This window comes from Dicentrarchus labrax, unplaced genomic scaffold, assembly GCF_905237075.1.
Source record: "Dicentrarchus labrax unplaced genomic scaffold, dlabrax2021, whole genome shotgun sequence".
NCBI classification, from domain to species: domain Eukaryota; kingdom Metazoa; phylum Chordata; class Actinopteri; family Moronidae; genus Dicentrarchus; species Dicentrarchus labrax.
Window position 1 is genome coordinate 13,612,990 of NW_026136716.1, and position 20,181 is coordinate 13,633,170.

At 41.2% G+C, this 20,181-nt stretch overlaps 3 protein-coding genes across 5 annotated transcripts in view; 2 read left to right on the forward strand and 1 right to left on the reverse strand.

Annotated features, from left to right (window-relative positions):
* creb3l1 (cAMP responsive element binding protein 3-like 1) overlaps positions 1–7,687 on the forward strand; it is a 38,620-nt gene extending 30,933 nt beyond the window's left edge. For both annotated transcript variants that reach the window (XM_051427703.1, XM_051427704.1), the window contains 5 exons: positions 142–210; positions 3,029–3,131; positions 3,289–3,451; positions 4,965–5,124; positions 5,219–7,687. In XM_051427703.1, coding sequence (XP_051283663.1) covers positions 142–210; positions 3,029–3,131; positions 3,289–3,451; positions 4,965–5,124; positions 5,219–5,255 — 532 coding nt within the window. In that variant the 3' untranslated portion in view covers positions 5,256–7,687. The remainder of the gene's footprint in view (positions 1–141; positions 211–3,028; positions 3,132–3,288; positions 3,452–4,964; positions 5,125–5,218) is intronic.
* Positions 7,688–7,833: 146 nt separating this feature from the next.
* Positions 7,834–11,540, reverse strand: harbi1 (harbinger transposase derived 1). Its single transcript, XM_051427717.1, has 7 exons — positions 11,465–11,540; positions 10,911–11,076; positions 10,609–10,811; positions 9,582–9,669; positions 9,273–9,480; positions 9,000–9,175; positions 7,834–8,877 (listed from the first exon to the last, which is right to left on the reverse strand). The coding sequence occupies exons 2-7, from the start codon at positions 11,073–11,075 to the stop codon at positions 8,677–8,679; spliced, it is 1,041 nt and encodes a 346-aa protein (XP_051283677.1). The 5' UTR covers position 11,076; positions 11,465–11,540; the 3' UTR covers positions 7,834–8,676.
* Positions 11,541–11,711: 171 nt separating this feature from the next.
* On the forward strand, positions 11,712–19,762 carry atg13 (ATG13 autophagy related 13 homolog (S. cerevisiae)). Of its 2 annotated transcripts, XM_051427701.1 has the most exons (18): positions 11,712–11,886; positions 12,792–12,872; positions 12,969–13,049; positions 13,188–13,307; positions 13,749–13,795; positions 14,035–14,175; positions 14,374–14,414; positions 14,786–14,882; positions 14,983–15,090; positions 15,498–15,591; positions 15,788–15,886; positions 16,217–16,300; positions 16,516–16,625; positions 16,900–17,041; positions 17,210–17,287; positions 17,442–17,549; positions 18,101–18,229; positions 18,447–19,762. In XM_051427701.1, exons 2-18 carry the CDS (start codon positions 12,804–12,806, stop codon positions 18,522–18,524), a joined length of 1,626 nt encoding a protein of 541 aa, XP_051283661.1. In that variant the 5' UTR covers positions 11,712–11,886; positions 12,792–12,803; the 3' UTR covers positions 18,525–19,762. The 2 variants fall into 2 exon arrangements, with proteins under 2 accessions (XP_051283661.1, XP_051283660.1); XM_051427700.1 differs by lacking the exons at positions 11,712–11,886; positions 15,788–15,886.
* Positions 19,763–20,181: the final 419 nt, after the last annotated feature.

Genomic DNA, 20,181 nt, shown 5'->3' on the forward strand with positions numbered 1-20,181 from the left:
CAATTTCAGCCTCGATGATTGACATTATTTCTGATTGCATTAAAAGCCCACGCTGGTTTGCACCTCGCTGCGTTCTCAGAGCAAAACACTAAAAATCTGATCTCAGATAAGCATCTGTGTCTGTCTGTCTGTGTGTAACAGGGTGGAGAGCTACACGTCAGAAAACAGCGACCTGTGGAGAAAAGTAGAAAACCTGGAGACCGCCAACAGGTGAGGCTCACACACACACACACACACACACACACACACACACACACACACACACACACTGGCTGATATTAGTGCTGTCTTGCTGTTGTGTCTCTGACCAGGCCGAAGCTGTTGCGTGCTGGCTCCTAACACTAATAACACAGACCCAACATTCTTGTAACGATGTTTGGATTATAATCACTGAAAACAGCAACAAGATGGCGAAGAATGCGTCTTGATAAGAGAAGAGTTGAATGATCTGTGTTACAGCAGGGCCAAAGAAACTGGCTCTCAGTTTTCTTTAATCTTTCTCTGAGAATAACGATGATTATAACTGCAAGCAGGAAAACTCTGAGTGAGCTGTAGTCCTGTAGTCTTCAAAGAAGAAAGAAAGGCATTCTACTGTAGGTTACACGTGCTATTATTTATGCTCTGTATGTAAAAGCCTTTGGAGTCTACAGTTTATTTGCATTGTGTTACACTGAAAGAATTATAGGAGTCTAAACAGAAATTTGTCTAGAAAGTGTAGACTCACCCAGCTCCTCTGTCATTATAACAATATGAAACCAATCTGCTATTATCCAGGAGTGGGTGCATAGATGGGTGGGTGGGTGTGGTGGGATGAGGCTTGAGGGGAGGCAGGGGGGCGTCTGTCTCTATGTCTGTCTGTCTGTGGCAGCCTCAGCCTGTCATTAAAGCTGCGATTTAACAGTAGCTTTCATCATAGAAGGCAACCCCCTCCCTTCCCACCACACACACACACACACACACACACACACACACACACACACACACACACACACACACACACACACACACACACACACACACACAATCACACTGATGAATATGTTAAACCACCACACGGAGGAACAATGAGTTGGCACAAACTGGCAAACATGAGTCAGCACGCTCACTCTCACATAAAGTCCCAGTGTGTGTGCAGGTCTGAACATTTTTTTTTTTTTTTTAAACGAATGAACTAAATTTAAGCTCCTAGTTTCTAAAAAAGGCCCCAAATGCAGTTATTAGTGGTCATTTTGTTCTGCATGCGATGGTTTCTCTGCACTGCACGTCCACTTTGATTCATACAGGCCTGGGTAAGTGCTACTCCACCTCTATGTAGCATTAAATATGTTAGAAACTTTCCAAAATATGTTTATTTGCTGTCTTAGCAAGAGTCAGATTGATAATAATTTCAGGTTCACGATACGTTTAGCCTAGCTTAGCACAAACTCTGGAGACAAGGGGAAACCACTATAGCTCCCCTTAAAAAGTTTTCTGTTCATTTAATCCATTAATTAAAATGTTTCCATTCTCGTGCTGACTGTTTACACACACAACCGTTCACCCTGCCAACCAACATGACCTTTGGAAGTACTGTGTATTTAAAGCAGCAATAACTTGAGCAGTAAATCACTGTGGTTTTACATCAAAGTGCTGTGTGATTGATGCTGGTCAGTATCATCCAATATAAGTTTATTACAACTGGCAACTGTTTAATGCTACATTCTGGTGCATGTGACAGACAGCAGCATGGAAATATGAAGCATTGAATGTACAGACAGCCGGACTGACTCACTGTTTGGTTTGCCACCTGAATATCTGACAGACTGATTGACCTGCTTATTGTCTGGTTTCATTTCTCACTCATTAAATGAGTCTCTGAGGGCTGGTTCACAGTGTGTTCAGTAGCAACTGGTCCTCTGTCTCCACTTAGTGGTCAGAGTGTGTCCACGCATCTACTGACAGCTCATACCATCAGAACCCTGCTCTCCAGATCCCACTGATACACTGTATTCTAGTGGTTTTACTGGGATACTCTGTCCAGCTCTACTGCACTCTTCTACTTACTGCGGCTAATGCAAACAGCAACAGTAAATCAGGTGGATAAAGTTTACTGTAATGTGCAATCAACCCAATACTGTGCAGTACTCTGGGATTTATACCGCATATTTCAATCAAAATGTCTTATTTATACTATTCTCATTCACATTTATCAGCATTATTATTTATTTACACTCTTATATAATGTAGTATGTGGCCCATATATTACTTAGTTCTTTTATATATATATAGTTGTTTATATAAGTATAATGCACATATTTGTACATATTTGTTATTTTCTTACTTTCTTTTTTCCTTAATTTCTCTATTCCTATATACAGACAGGTGACAAATAAAAGGAAAAACCTGAATGAATCATTAGTAAAAAACATGCAAACAAATGCTTTCATAGAGAAATCAAGGGCTCATTCATAATGGTTTAATTAGAACGGAAATAATGTGAATCAGTTGAACACCTACAGGAGAATGGACAGGGTTCCAGAGACTTGGAAGTTTGTGTTGGTTTTTTCCTCTAAATTGTCACCCATCTGTGTATTTTTATTCTAGAAATGAGCAACTGTAACATGGCGCCGTTTCCCCTCGGGGATCAATAAAGAGTTGCTGAGTTTGCAATTGTGAATCATGCGAGAAACCTCCTGCAGGGACAAACACATATTCGTGAAAGATCTATACGGGTGTTTGCTGCCCTGAGTTTAACTTCTCAGGCTCTGCACACATCATCACACTCAAACCCCCAACAAAGGCTCTAATCCCAACCTTTACCAACTGTAAGACACTATCAGAATATAAGACTTCAACCGCTGTTACTTCCTGGAGCTGAGGCGATCCGTGAGAGGGTAAGAGCCATCTCAGAGGCTCAGTCCAGAGTCCTCAACCAAACAATGTCCTGCCTCGAGTTTTACTCCCTCATCCCCTCTCTTTCTCTACCTGTGGAATGATAACCTTTGTAGTTCTTGCTCTTTAATCCCTCTCTGTCTCTCTGTGTCTTCAGGTCTCTCCTACAGCAACTCCAGAAGCTTCAATCATTGATTTCAGGGAAAGTTGTCCCCCGTTCTTGTAAAATGGCCTCCACTCAAACAGGGACATGCCTTATGGTAAACACTAATGTTGTTATTGTAAAGCTCTTGTTGTTGTTGTTGTTGTTGTTGTTAAAGTTACTTTATTATATTTTGTACATTAATTTTGTCTCCAGCATTGGCCACTTTACTTTTATTATTATTTATTAATTTGTTTTGTCCTTCCTTTGTGCAGATGATGGCCGTGTGTTTTGTCCTGGTGTTGGGCTCCTTCTCTCCCTGCCTCTCTCCCCTGTCCCTCCTCGCCGACTCCTCCTCTTTGTCCTCAACCTCCTCTTCCTCTCATCCCTCCTCCTCTCCTCCTCTTCCATCAGCGGACCTCTACACCACCAGTCAGGGTACGTCTACAAATATGTTCGGCATTATTAGAAATGGCATTGAAGTACATTCAAAGGCTCATTTAAGCTTTTGAATGCACCCATAAACCTCCATTACCTCTCCTTTAGTTAACAGTGTTAACTTTCAACAACCCTAAAAGAATTCAGATCAACTTGTTGTATTCAGTAATTGTAGATCAGTAGCGATAGCAAACCTAAAGACATCACATTGTATAATATCTAATGGCAAAAGTTTTGTTTCTAACTGAGAATCTATTGGATAATTACCTGACACACAGGGATAAAGAAAACAAGATTCATTAATAAAATCAAGAATAATAAATAAAATATAGTATATTAAGTTATTTCTCTCAAACAACTCCTGAAGACCTTTAATTCCTCACTGAATTCGTCCTCCCTATAAAAATACTTTAACCACATACTTTTGGGGAAACCCCATTTGAAACTAGACGTTAGGCTGTCATCATGTTAAGTACCAGTCCTTTATGCCAACAACCAACCTCTGAGCGGTATGGGAAAAAGTCTGCTAGACGGTAACCATCAGCGCTGGAAATCAGCCATTTTCCTGCATCTGAAGCCTGGGGCCACGAGAGGCTACAACGTTCAGTATAATTAGACTTGGATGTTTCTTGTGTATAATATTAGAAAGGTTGTGATGTCTAAAAAAGGTTATCACACTTTATTCTTTACATAAAGAGCTCATTTTAGATTGTTTTCAGGGTACTTTGTCATGATGTTGGTGTCAAATTGTCCAACTAATCGAGATAGTTACTGGCTGCAAAACACTAGGAACAAAGTGTCCGACCATTGACCAAAGAGAATTCTCTTTAATGACATGGTGCCTGAAAGAAATACTTCCACAAATGTTACCCTAATATTCCCATTAGGAAAAGATTTTCTCTACATGATTATTGTAACCAAATGAATTCACAATAATGATATTATCACAGTATCTATAGAAAACTAATGCTATCAGTCAAATTCATCTTTAACTTTTATGGCATGTTTCGTCTCTATTTTGGCAAATCTACAGTAGCCCAGAACGGACAAACCAAACACTGGCTCTGGATAGTGCCTGTCACGTTTTTTATTTGTTTCGTGGCCATTGTAGTTTCTCCTACACGTTTGGAAAGGAATTGTAATCTGCAAATACACTGCTAGGTGCCACTAAATCCTGGTCCTTTAAGTGTATAGGCCATAGAATAATCATGTAGAATCTCAAAAAAACAAGGTGATGTCTTAAAATATCTTATTTTATCCAACCAAAAGTCCACAACCCAATGATGTTAAGTTTAATGACATAGAACAAGAAATTCTCACATTGAAAATTCTGGAACAGAGAATTTTTGGTTGATTAATGACATGTACAACTGGTGTTTGGTTAAATATGTTCGAAATGATAAACAGTGTTTGATCATGAATGTAGGAAATCTAAGAAATGAATGAATTTGACCAGTCTTTGCAGCCCAAATGAACATGAGAATGAAGACCAGTGTGTGTTTGTGTGTCGCAGTCCGTTCCCGCAGCCTGCTCTTCTACAATGAAGGGGCTCCACTGGAGGAGAGTTTAGTGACATCAGAAGGGGAGCGGCTACAATCAGAGGCCCATTCCCACATCCGATACACAGCTGACGCACACAGCAACCAGACAACTGGGCCCGAGTTAGACCGGAGGTAGAAACACACTGTGATATATACTGTGATCTTTTTATGTCAAAAAACTTTCATCGCCCTCTCAACATTAACTGAGTGCCTCTTCTCCCCTCAGAGAAACAAAACCAGACGGAGTCTCCGAGTTTTTCTGACACAACCTGACCCCTTCTCCCATGACTTCTCACCTCTGACCCCTAAGAAGGCCACCAGATTCCTGAACTCAGCGGGGCTTTCATATCAACATGCAACTGGACCAAAACCTACATGATTCTGCCAGTCCATCATCATCTGTTTTAGTGAGCTTCAAGACTTCAGACACTGCAGTCCTCCCATCTGCCATCCACAGCCGGTACACTGCCTGTACGTGGTGCTTGCTTCTCTGCTCAAACAGGCTCCGCTACACCTGAATATACTGGATTTTAAAGGGACCATCTTATTGGAGTGTGTATTGAAATATAGTACAATTTTAAATTCCAAACTAATTATTAAAATTAAGTTTGAACAATCTCAAAGAATATTTAGTTTAAAACATTAGATACATTCCATAAACACATAGGGTCTTCATTAAAGAACCTCTACAATATACAACACACAAATGCAATGTGTAGCGTTTTAACATGAAGAATTATTAGCTGCTTTTGGTCTCCAGAGCCATTGACACTTTCTCTCTGAAACAAATACATTGTAGCGTTGCCCTTAAGACAGAAAACAACATCCTCTTTGCAAGAGTAAGCAAAGAGGGCTTTGTGCGTTATATGGTCTTAATTTTGAGGGAAACACACAGATACACCTTTATCAACTCATGAACATAAATACATAATATATAGAAACTTGACTGACCTCCACTGTGGGATTGCAGCTGATGTTAGCACATGGTGCTTTCATTTTCAATCACCATTACCTAAACCTGTTGATATAGGGCTGCAATTAACATATATTTTGGTTATTGATTTAACTATTGTTTTTTTTTTTATTAATACTACAAAAGGTCATAAAATAGTCAGTTTCCCAGAGGCCAAGGTAGCATCTTTAAATGTCAGGTTTTGTCTGATATGAAATACAAACAGCAAATCCTCACATTAGAGGAGCTGGAACCAGAGACTGTTTGGCATTTTTGCTTAAAACTCAACTTAAAGGTGCTGTAAGTGATATTTCTTTGTTAAAATAAGCGTTAAACAGCTCTACATCCCGACAGCCATCACCGATAGAGTGTTCAGTCAGTAACATGGGTCACCAAGTCCCTCCTTTCTGCAGTAAACAGAGAATACATCAGGAGAGAGAACTCCTTAAAGAGGTGGTCCTTAAGGGCAGGCAGCAGGATGTCAGTGTGGTGACGCGGGGAAGAGGGAGGGGACTGCTAATTGTGAAAGCAGACAGGATTTCAGCTACAGCACCTTTAAGTGATTCATTGCTAATCAAAATGGTTGCTGATTAACTTTCAGCTAATTGACTCATTGTTTCATGACAGTCTATGTGCATAATGAATGCAACGTGTAAAAATATTCACATCCTTTCTAAAAGGAAGCTGTGCCATTTTAAAAGTGCCTTTCACTTATTTAGACCAATATGACCAACTTAGCCTTTACACCTGAAGCCCACACACGCACCTAAACACCGGGAACAAGAACTAGATTACACACTGGTTAAATCAGGGCTGCTCTCGGCCTTCTGACGCCCTGGGTGTGATTTAGCTCATGTCATCATCTCTCTAGTTCTTATTTCTTTGAACTAATCACAAACTGGATGAATGTTCAGGATTTATCTGTCTCTCTATGTTGTATTTAGGGGCATAGCAGCAGAGCCAGCCTTGGTTTGAACTGCTGTTGTGTAATGTTAAGAGTTACAACAAACACATGTAGTGTGTTTTATTTTGAAGTTAAAGCTAGTTTTACACTTCCAAATTCTGACCAAAATTCTGCATCATTTTGGGGAGAAACCATATTTTCATATCCAGGGACCGTTAAAGGGGTACCGACAGAGGTTGGGGAAACATGACATAAAAGTATTTTTATGGAATTAAAAATTGTATATGTAATATATTTGCAGCATCAAAAAAGAGCATATTTAATTTATGCAACAAAAAAATAAATACTGAATATGTTTTTAAGATTAGTTTATCTTAATGTTTTGTTTTTCTAAATAATGTTTACAAAAAAAACACAAAAATACAACTTATAATATATTCTGAGCATCAAAAAAGAGCATATTTATTTTATGCAAAAAAAAAAGAAAGGAACCGTATGTTGTGTTTTGGCATTTAGGATGATGTGAAGTTTTACCTGATGGTGTGTTTACATGCTGTTTCATGGAGTGTAAAACTTTGACATGATCTGTTTGTGTCTTTTAACTGTAATACAGTGTTTATGTTTCACTGCTGTCGCATGAAATTTTCTTTGTTCCCTTGTGATTTAAAAATGCCATTAGCTTGTTTATTCGGACCTTTAAAAAAAAAAATCTGTTTTTTTGGTTTCATGACCCGGAAAGAAAGAAATTCATCACAAATCAACTTCTGATTAAAAAGAAATATAATAATGCTCAGTAAAAGCATCCTATAACCTCAAACATCTCAAGATCAATACTAAATGTGTTCATGCGACAGCAGTGTATGTTGTATTTATTCCTGTTTGTAGAAAGTGTGTATATATTGATGAAGCCAATCAGGGGACTAATACATTCCAGGAAGTAAAACACCACTAGCTTTGTTATCTCCACAATTTGAAGAAACATCAGGACATTTACAAAAACTGTTTTATTTCTTCACCACTATTCAGACAATGCGAGAAAAAAAACAACCATGCTCCCCAGAAACTATTTTGAAATGTCATGGTATTCCTTCAAATTAAAGGCCGTTAAAAAACAGACATTTCACTGTCCCAGCCCAAATCCTCGAGGATACAATAAGAGTTCTGACTTCTAAAACACTCAGAAATCCTATTTTACAGTTAACACAGATCGTCTAACTTGTCTTCGTTTCATTTTGTGTCCCTCATGCTACACAAAAACATCGCGTGACTGCAGCCCGTTGCACAATCATCCTGTCATTCTCACCCTCAACAGTCTTAATGCACCAGTGTACATATAATGACAACCTAATGTGCAGTTGTTGTAAATAAGGGCCTTGTTTTTGTATTGTGACAAGATTTTAACCTGTGGAATCAACGTGGGAAAGGAAAAAAATGGGGAAAAAATCAGTGGATTTATGGGGGAGGGATTAAAAACAGGGAGGGAGGGAGGGGGACTTTTTCCACTTGTAAAGAAACCTCGATAACACAGCAGCTGCACACAGTTCCAATAGTTGTAAAACACCGGAATGAACTATTTGAAATGTGTTTGGGTATAATGTTGTCCTGGTTTGTTGTATAGCGTCTTGCATGTTCCTCCATATACAACTATGTTATCTTAGTGTAGTCAGTAGAGTAGAAACCAGCAAAATATTAAAAAACTGCATCAGCAACACTGTGTCTGTGTTCATTTTAATGTGACCTTTATGCCATTAATCTGTTCTGGTCCCACTCTTATTAGTCTTGGTCCCCCTTTGACTTCGACGTGAACTCCAGAGTCCAGCCAGCAGGTTCAGCTGAAGTGTTTAAGTATGAGCTGTTTCCGGAGGTCCTCTGCCTGGCTGTCGCGGTCCTCTGGCCTCTGCTCGAGGCTCTCGGGCTGCTCCAGAGGGTCCGTTCTCTCCAGAGTCCAGGCGTCTAATCCGGACTGCAGGGAGGCGTTGTGGAGGACGCAGCAAGCCAGCAGGATGGACGAACTCCTCTCGGGAGAATACTGCAGACATGACGAGACAGACAGATGTCAGTGATGCCAGTACTGGTCTGTGTAGTTTATAGCAGTATAATTTGAGTGTTTGATTTTTGGACAGGGAGAGGTTAGCTCAGAGGACAGCGTACCTGCAGGTATCCTTTGGTACCGTCCAAACATCTGAATCTGGTCTGGATGGCTCTGAAGGTTCTATCCACTATCTCATGTGTAGCAATGTGGGCCACATTATACCGAAACTCTGCAGGGGATTCTGGGCAGTCGACTGGGGTCATCAACCACTTCCTTAGAGGGTAACGGCGGTCGCCTAGGAAACAGAAATCAATAAAAAGGACTTTATTTATTTTTCTGGATCTTTTCAGACTCTGCAGAATGACACTGAGAGTCTGGAATCCACATCTCACCCAGCAGCCAGCCCTCCTCTATGTCCTGCAGCTGTTTGTACAGAGCAGATGTTTCTAGAACTTCGGTGTCTTTGAGTCCACCCGGCCAGTGGGTTTCTGCGCTGAGTAACAACCCTCTGGCATCACAGACCAGCTGACAGCCCACAGAGTGAAACCCCTTCTTGTTTACATATGACGAGTCTTCGTTGTTTGGAGCTTTGATGGTGACCTGGAGACGGAGGGGAAAGAACACGGAGAAGGGTGGATCCGTTACGCTGTCACCTGCATACACAGTGTACACAAGTGTTAATGCAATATAATATAATGAACCTGAACACAGTCCAGCACCCCCAGAACTCCTGGGAATCCTGCCAGCCTCTGAAACTCCTGGAAGGACTGCTCTCTGCTGGAGGGATCTCTGTTTGGGAAACATTATTATTGGACTTTTTCTTATTATTATTATTATTGTTAATATTTTGCATAAAACATAGTTTATGCTTCTTGATTTTCCATAGTTATTTCTCTGCAAGTTTTGGAGTAGATATGGGTGTTTCTATTGTTTGGGTACTGGCCAAGGGGGCAGAAACATGTTGGGTCACACAATCACAGGTGTGTGGGGTCAGTGTGTTGTAATGGTTCTTACTGCAGAGGGCACAATATAGACTTCATTAAATGACACAAAACAGGAGAAATTCTAAATATTGCACTGCAGAATATTGCAGAATGTTAAATAATTTTCCAGGACATTTAACTCTTTCTCTCATTGTGTGTTTTTAGAGGTGGAAAACTGTTTTCCAGGACGCGTGGGAACCCTGCAGGTGAACTAAAACTTAGTTACTTACTTGTTACTGGGATTTTAAAAACTCACTCATCACTTATTCACAATCACACTTATTATCTACAAGGCTGCAAACCGACTGATGCATTTGCACACGTACTTTCCTACTATAAACACTTCAGTCCAGTCCTTATTAATACTGAATGACATAATTTGTTGGAACCTGTAAAGAATTTCATTACAGTCCATGATATTAAGGTTCTGATGGTTTTGACAGTCTTAAAGCCTTACCAGTAGTAGGGCTCAGTATTTGAAACATATCCTGTCAGGCCTTTTTTCAGATTTCTTTAAAGAGTCATTTGAAAAGCAAAAGTAATTTGCACTAAAGAACATTATAACCAGGGTGATGTTACCTCCATAGATGCTGTTTTTCCTTCAATGATTCTCCTTCAAGGCAGTTTAAAGTGAAAATAAGTGCATGATATATAATGTTTCCTTGTGGATCCACAAAGTTACAATCCCCCTGGCATGTTGATAACGACAGCATAAATAATAACACAAGACACCCCTGTATCATACCTGTTGAACGTGATGAACTGGGGAGCTTTCTCCACCAGGGCTCTGGTCACATTGGACACACATCTTGACATTGACGCCTGGCTGATCCCTATCGTATCTCCCATAGACGTCTGGAATGAGCCAGATGTGTAGAAACCCAAAGCAGCCAAAACCTGGACCTCAGGACTGATGGCCCTGGAGCGCTGGGTACGTCTACAGAGAGCCTGACATACAGAAACACACAGGACTACGTATCTGCAGGGTTTTTTGAATAAAAAAAAGAATAGTTGATTATTCAAACCTGTGTGTGAGCACATACTCACCTCTCTGAGTAATTCTACCAGATACAGGATAAACTCTCTGGGGAAGCCGAACTGCGTGAGGAGGAAATGGTCTGAGACAGAGTCCAGATCAAAGCGGTCCAGGGTCTTGTGGCCTCGACCATGTAAGAGTAGATCACAGTCCAAGATGGCTATAGGGATCGCCATGCTGTGGGTGCATCAATACATTTACAGTGGTCTATTTTAATTCTGTAACATGTGCTTGCCATTAATGCTGGTATCCACAAATCTGTATCCAAGTATTCTGATCTGTACTGCCCATAGAGATACTGTTATCTGTAAACCCTGCGGTAAGTTTTGAGCTCCCAGCATGCACCCCCCCTACGAACAGTGAGCTAATGACGTTAGCGTCCGTTCTGAATAGGAAGTCCTGCTTACGTGCTAACTAGCAAGCTAACGTTAGCTAGGTAGCATTTGGGTTTATATAATTTCAGCTATTCGTGCTGGTGGAGACAACCCGTTTGAAACGCGGAGCTGTGTAGCTGTAAATGAGAATGAACTGGTTTATTTGGCATTATTAAGGACATGTTTCTTACGTTTAAGGCGCTCGTGCAGCATTTGTCAACCAAAACATGCGTCAGGAACACCAAACCTGCCACGCGCATTCACAGATTCGACACGGTCAGTAGCGCGTTCACGTTCATGTTTTATATTTCGTTTCTCACAAAAATCTATTTTATATATATTTTTATCTAAAATATGGTGTCTTGAGTTATTTAGAGCATAAAGTTTACAGATATTTAAAATAAATAATAAATAACGAAAGTGCTTTCGTGAACGCGCTGCTATCCAAACACGTCGACATGGAGAAGATAAACAGAGAAGTAGCACAGTCGCTGTTGACGTTGTGTTTATTCGAACAGGGCGTGTAAATGTCCGTGGATAACAGCGGTTCATGTCATCTTTATTGAAATCATTTGTATGTTATTGAAGCTACATTGCTAAGGGAGCAGCTAATGTAAGTTTCGCTGTTTTATGATGGAGTGTAAGTGCGTGGTATTTAGCTAGCTGGCTAACATTAGCCACAGGCTAACGCTGGTTGGCCAGTGAGTGTCTGGGCTTCCCCTTTGAGAAACGTAAACGTCAAATAATTAGCGATGAAATGGCGGTATTGCACTTTAATAATCCGCCTAATTGTGTCGTGCACCGTGTGAGGTGGTTGTCAGTGTCTGTAGTTTATTATGACCTCCAGGTTTTATTCGGACAGTTTCATGTCAACGTGGAGGCCTCGCTTGCTAACTTGGAGTAAAAACAGTTCCCATATGGAGGGCTAAAAACAACTGTGATAAACACTATTTGACCTGTTATTACCTATTTTTCTGTTATGCCATTTTGTTAATGTGTTTTTATTGCATTGTACATTGCTTCCAGCCAGTGACTGCTATACAGCAAAGCAGTGTGTATGTTTAGTCAGAGCATTGCCTGTTGTTGGTAATTCAGCTGTTCTGTTTAAGGAACGTAAGGTAATGTGTTGTGTGAATATTCACTAATACTGTAGGCTACATTTATTCACCTTTTCTCTGTAATTATTAGTGTTTGACTATTTCAAATCAGCAATGAATATAATTTTAGATTCAGTGGCAGAATAAACGTTTTCCCAGCAGCCATTTTGCTAGAACTAGTAGGCTGACCACAGGTGTTACCAATGATACTAATTAAGGTCCTGTTCCTTTCAGGTCAAACACCTGTGTTTACTATTTCATGTCAAAATGGCTGCTGTGGAATAAGTCTGTTAGTAGGGAATAATTCAAAAACAGGCCAGGACCTGAGCTACTCAAATGACTTCAACCAAATGTCGAACCAAAGAGGAATACAATCACTGTTTTAAATGAATCTCCAATGGGTTGTCTTGTTTGATCGCAGGGTCGTGACAACATGGACAGTGGCCTGAGTCCCCAGGATAAGAAAGACTTGGACAAGTTCATTAAGTTCTTTGCCTTGAAGGTAAAAAGTCAACAACAACATGTTTCTCCACAAACAATGCCACAGTTGTCATTTGAACTGTTTCTGTGAAAGCTGTTCACTGTTTGTCCTCTGTAGACTGTCCAGGTGATTGTCCAGGCTCGCCTCGGAGAAAAGATCTGCACTCGCTCGTCCTCATCGCCTACTGGCTCTGATTGGGTAAATTAATTTAGCCATTCGTTAACCTTTTGCTTTTGTAATGACTGATATGATTTACATTTTACTGTAGATCTGCTTTGGATTGTTGGTGTAAATGAAAATCGTTTTGATGATGATTATTATTATTATTTCTTCTAGTTTAATTTGGCCATCAAAGACATCCCAGAGGTTACTCATGAAGCCAAGAAGGCACTGGCTGGCCAGCTTCCAGGCATCGGACGCTCCATGTGCGTCGAGATCTCCCTGAAGACGTCAGAGGTAAAACATCCCTCAGTAGGGGAAACCTTGCATCATCAGTGAGCACAGAGAAACTTTCCACTTTCAGCAGATGAATGTGAAAACCTCCTTATAGTGTCAAACTCTGCACATACATCATTCTGCACAGTGAAGATCCAACACACTGTAGGAACAAGATGAAACACAGAATTTTGAGGGGAACTTTAACATAAGCTCAGTTAAAACATAACAAATAATAACTCAATGTATCAGCTTTATAAATGCGGAGAGGTTGGCAAGATCTTTGTTAACAACAAAATACATATACTGCTGTGTGAGTCTAAAACACGGGACCATAAAAGATTGACCCCTCTATGTAAATGTCACTAGTGTTTTATAGAGTAATCAGACCACTCAAGTTGGTTTTTCAGTCCACTTTAATGTCCCTCTGTTGATCTTTCTGTCTCTCTCTTTCTCAACCAGGGTGACTCAATGGAGCTGGAGACTTGGTGCCTGGAGATGAATGAAAAGTGAGTGGATTTGTGTTTTTAAATTGCATTAGTGGCCAAATGGTCATGGAAAGGAATAACCTGGAAGACTGCAGATCATTATGTGACACTATTACTGTAACTGTTGCTTCATCATGGGCAGCACTTGTGATGAATGCTTCTCTCTGCCATAACGTTGTTGTCTGGGCCCACGCTGCCCTGTTAGTCAGCTGACATTTATTTGAAATAATGAATCGATGTGTTGTGTCTCTCTACTGTAGGTGTGATAAGGACATCAAGGTGTCGTATACAGTCTACAATCGTCTGTCTGTCCTTCTGAAGTCTCTGCTGGCCATCACCAGAGTAACACCTGCCTATAAACTGTCTAGAAAGCAGGGACACGACTATGTCATATTATATAGGTGAGTGGACTCGACCCGTCCTGTTATATAGCGGTTTCATGTGTGCTGGTTTTTGATACTGAACATTTAACAATGTAGCCTTTTGTCAGGAGTTTCCTATATCTGGAAATGTGTCTTTGTTTTCATCCTAAATGCCCAAAAAGTCCATTTAATTTAATTGCTGTATGACATGTTACCATCTGCCTCTCTCGTGTCTAGGATTTACTTCGGGGAGGTCCAGCTGAGTGGATTAGGAGAAGGTAACTAAACTCAGCTTCCTGACTGGCATGTCGTAAATCACTGAAATAAGACTTGAGTGTAAAAGCCCCACACCTACGTATTTTACTGTAGACATTACAAAACATTTTTAAACAGTGGTGCACTTGTATATAAAATCTTACAGACTAAGGTGCAAAAGGACTTAAATACCAATATTCTACATGTATTTAATAAATTTTTTATGGTACTTGCCATATGAAATAATGAAATATATTATGCTACAGTCTTGAAAGTAAGTCGCATCTAAACTCAAAACAAAACACCAAATATACTGTACAGCGTTCACCATTAAAGGCATAATTTATTCTGAAACATCAGACCAAAAAAACCCCTTATCTGTTTGTTTTTACAGGTTTTCAGACGGTGCGTGTCGGCGTTGTCGGCACCCCTGTTGGCACAGTGACACTTTCATGTGCTTACCGCACCAACCTGGCCTTCATGTCCAACAGGTAACACACCACAAAATGTTGCCTTTGAAGATCTCATAATTTTGCTTTAGTGTTTCACCACTCAAAATGAGCACAACTGTGGAAATGTCGTCCTCTGCAGACAGTTTGAGCGGTCGGCTCCCATCATGGGGATCATCGTGGATCACTTTGTGGATCCTCCCTGCAGCAGCCAGCGTCCTGCAAACATGGGGCAGCCCTGCAACTACAGGTACTCAACTAAACTTTATTTATACAATACCTCTCATTCAAACAGGACAAGTCACCTTAAATAAAGTTTAGGCTAAAATCACGTTTCATTTAGAAATGACAATGCTGACCATATCTGCCTTCACTCCACTCAGTTAAACGACCAGCAGACACTCACATATTGCAGCTGAGTCTCAGCCTCGACACAAACAATCGAGAGCTTTTAGGTGATGTGAGTGATCCTTTGGAGGTCACCCTGGATCCATCTGGTCTTGGTGACTTATGTCTGCAAAGTTAATGCACAAACCCTGTTTCTGAGTAATCTCTCCCTCAGATTAAAACTCTGCCTGTGTGTGCTTTTAAAGACCAAATCCGAAAGTTGATTCAAACTTGAATCATCTAAATTAGAGTCTGTGTGTGTTTGTCCAGAGCTCCGGATGAGGAGGACGGAGGACCGTTTGCAGGTGTTCAGGATTCCCAGGAGGTCTGCACCACCTCCTTCTCCACCTCCCCTCCCTCTCAAGTAAGAGGACACACTCCCTCACTCCTCTTTACTGTCTTTCTGTATCCGTTGACTTCTTCTCTCCCATTCTCAAACCTGTTTTTTTATTTCACTTTCTCTTTTCTCTCTTTGTCTGTTTTCCTTCCTGTTGTCTTTTTATCGTATGTTTATCTGTGTGTTTGTGTGTGTATGTGTGTGTGTGTCTGCATTACCTCAGTGTGTGTGCACACTGAGTCCTTCGCCTTCTAAACTGTCTAAGCCCGTCCCCCTGGATAGTCTGCAGCTCCCATTGGCTCCTGGACTTGTCACTCACACTGTGAGTCTATACTGGCCACTGTGAGAGTGTGACTGTGTGATACACCTTGAACTCACTCTGAGTTCTAATTTCTCTTCATTCCATCCATCATTCCTTTGGACTGTGTTTAAAGTGCCATCACTGTGTACACTGTAGCTCCTGTTTGATGCACCAGGCCTGTTTCATTGTAATGCTTTATCACCTCCACCCTGGTAAACCCCATTCATCTTCGACCCATCTCAAGGGCACAGCTCTGACGTTTGACCAATGTTAAACCTGAAACCCACCATGTTCTGTGATTAATATCCCCTCTCTCCGTCCCTCTCTCTCCCTCTCTCTCTCTCTCTCTAGCTGTACGCTTCCAGACTATCATACCAGCCTCCAGCTCTAGCAGGAGCTGCTGATCTGTGCCACCCTGCTGCCAATCCAAACCAGGTGATACACCAGTCACTTCACTTCCAGATCCATAGCAGAGCCTGACCAGTGATTTTGACATTCACGCTGATGTATACAGATATACAGTATCTGTGAAATGGCAGAAAAGCACAGAAATGCAAAATGATCTGTTTGTGGTAATTAATATGGGTAAAATTGTCCATTTGGATTTCTAGTCAGTGTGCTGTAACTCTGCTCTGTTCTTCCCTGCTCAGATGTTGCATGCTGGGAAGGAGGGCGGGGTCGTGTTAGTTCCTGCCCAGCCGCCTCATGGAGCTGATGCCCATCTGACAGCAGAGCATGCCCCCAACACACCTGGCAGCAGGTAATTCTCTCCTCAACCTCCCCCTGAGCTCAGCAGTTGAAGTAATTCCAACCGGTGATTCCTGCTGTGTGTTGTAGTCATGCTAGTTGGGAGTTGCATATTTCAAATCAAAGCCCCGTGAATATCGGTACCAAACAACAACTGCTTCCGGTGTTGGAGTAACACGAGTGGTATTGAAAGCATGAGAATTTAAATCTGAACAAAATAAGTGGACAGGACTTTAATCAGCATCAGTTATCAACTTCCTGTAACCGTGTCTCTCCTCTCCTCCCAGCGGTGACGATGACGGCCTGTCGCAGAGCGGAGAAGGAAGGAGGGATGAAGGGAGGAGGAGCGTCTCTCCCTCTGACCCCGTGGAGTCTCTCAATGCCTTCACGAGGAAAATCGGGGCCTTTGTGAATAAACCCAGCACGCAGGTAAAAAGCACACACAGGCCGGTTTCCTCCTTCCTGCTGACGTATTGTTGTCCATTCATTAAAATACTAACATTGAATTGTCTCTGGAGGAGAAAGTTTCAGTGAGGTTTGTCACTTTGTCAGCTACTGACACTGAATTCAGCTGTGTGTTTGTGTGTGTGCGCGTAGATAACGGCAACCAGTATGGACCTGCCATTTGCTGCATTTGCTCCTCGAGGCCTGGACTCAGAGGAGAATGATCCCATGGTAACTTATTATGATGAAAAAAATCCCCCCTTCCCTCATACAGCAGAATGCTTTGGTTTGTCTTTAAATGGACGCTGGCTAACATTTGAGTCTTACACATCGAGGTGTTTTGGGTTGATGTAAGTCTTATGTATTATTTTCTGTGTGTGTTCAGGTACAGCCGCCAGACTCTCCTCCTTGCCCGTCACCCCTGCAGGCCAGCCTCCATTCTCAGGGCTCAGAGGGATCAGGGCCGCAGGATGACTTTGTCATGGTCGACTTTGTATGTGACTATTGCTCTTTTCTCCCCTGCCCAGGCTTTCCACTATGGGCGCAGTGTGTCGCGATACATTTTGTTTTAAATAGTCATCATGGAGCTGACGGCTATGTAATACCAGACATTAATTTCAGACTGTGCTGCTGCCTTAAAATGTAGATTATTTCAAAACTTTAAACGTAAAACAAGAAGTTTTTTTTATGAATCACATTAACAAACAAGACCATCAGCAACATGAGTGTAACGCGGCAGTAGAAACACTACTGCTTTTGTCCACAGGGCCAGAATCAACACAAAATAAAAGTTCCTTGTAAGGGCTTTAAGTTTGTTTTATGTACATAAAGACTTTATAAGTGAGTTTTCATTCTGTGTAAAAAAAACAAATCAGTTTATCCAACAGTGAAACAAAAAGCAAGAGTCTATTGTTCTTCTTTACTGTGTTTTTTCTACTGCAGAATCTCATTTGCATTTTTGCTTAAGAATTTAGATATTTTTACATTAAAATAAAAGGGATATTCTGTAAATGTTTAAACAATATCTCTTTAATCTGTCTGCAGCGTCCAGCATTCTCTAAAGACGACTTGTTGCCGATGGATCTGGGCACTTTCTACAGAGAGTTCCAGAACCCTCCTCAGCTGGCCAGCCTCTCACTGCACATCAGCTCCCAGTCGATGGCCGATGACCTGGTAACACGCTTCCTGTTTTTTTTTTTCCTCTAAAGATAATGTTTTAAAATGGTATTTATATGAAATGCACTTGCCAGTGGATGTCGCACTAGAGCACCAGCATCTCCGATCCAAACAACTGGACAGAAATAAAATAAAACTCACCGAAGCTTCAATCACCTGCTCTGGTTTGGTCAAAATAAACCCTTAATTCACAGTTTGTATTTTCTGTGTGCAGGACTCGCTTCCAGAGAAGCTGGCCGTTTATGAGAAAAACATCGACGAGTTTGACGCTTTTGTGGACATGCTTCAGTAGAGAAGGAGTGAAGAGAAGCTGAGAGGACTAGATGACAAAAAAGACTAAACAGATGATGGCGAATGGAAAAGAATGAAAGGGAGAAGAGCAGACCGGAAGCTCTGTAGTTGTTTGTTCTGACTAAATCACGTTTTAATGTGAAGGTCCTCATTTCTGACATTTTCCTTTCCTGCCCAGCACGTTCACCTCGCTTCCAGCTTGTACAGGTCGCTCCTTCCACTGTAAATACTGTATTATCTCCTGACACTGGCATACACCCCCTCGATGGTCCGGTAGTGTTAATTCAAACTAAAAATCTTTATTTTCTATGTGGCACAAATCCACTCTCGTTGTCGGTGTGTAATCGGATGATCATGTGTCACTTTAGACAGCCATGCAGTTCAAGGACAGACTGTTTATCCACCCTCCCTCCCCCTCTCCCTCCCTCCCCCTCTCTGAAGGTTTCCTCTACATCATGGCCTTTCTGATCATATCCAAGCTAAACGTGAAAGTGACACTACTCTAGAAATTAAACCAATCCTTGTGTGATGGGCTTCAGGAAAGGTTTTTTTTCTTCCAAAACTGAAATGTTGAAAAGCTGGTCTTGGCAAATAAATTGTACTTAGCCTATCTTGTGATTCAGAAATGTCCTGCTTTACATTTCAGTTGAAAGTCCGTATCAGAAGCAGCTGAGGGTTTGCTCTTTTACCGTAGCCAGGTGCTCCCCAGCGGGTCTGGGTCTTAAACTGCCAACTTCATTATTAGCAAATTTCCCCAAATGGAATTTAAAGTGAACTAACAGCTATCCTAAAAACATGTTTAATGCTGACACAACACTTAGTTGGCAGTTTAACACACCTAGCTAAAACCAATACAACAGTCTTGCAATAACACTGGTCATTTTGGAGGCTGTACATTGTAGAGCTGTTGAATTAATATTGTCCCCCCCTTGCTGCACAGGCTACAGCCTCCAAAAATGACCACTTCAACACACTTTGAACAGAAACTGGAGCCTTTGAAAGCAGAGCTGCTGCATTAGACTTTAGTTTTATCTACTGAGTGCTTTTACTGTTGGCTGTGTAACATGCATATGTATATTTTTGGGGGTTTGTAAAGGTGGGATACATTTCCCAGCTGTCTATAGAAGGCACCAGCTCACCATCCATGACTGTTGAAGTTTGGTTGAAAGCTTTAATTTAAACTTTTCTTTGCCTTTGGTCTAGATGTCCTAATAAAGCATGGCTGCCCTGTTGAAACTACTGATGTCTGTCAACAAACTTAAACCTGAAGCTTGTTTCAATATGGGCACTACAAATCCATTATTGATAATCCTTACATTTAATAATATATTTCCACAGTGATGGTTGTGATTAAGGAGGTTTGTGCTCAAGGTTAGGGGGAACTGACTGACACCTGTTAGCTGTCAGGTGATCAGACCTTCCCAGCAGCCACTGAAAGTAAACAGCTGTCACTAATGATACTAATTAGCATTCCATTTAGTGAAGCAGACCTTGAGCACACACACACACACACACACACACTGTAACACCTGTTGAACCATGTCATGTCAAAATGGCTGCTGTGAAAGTATATTAACTTAAACTGGAAACAGAAGCTGTCATTTCCCCCTAACAAAGCTAACATAGTTAAGGCTTATGAGGCAGTTATCTGCTATTGC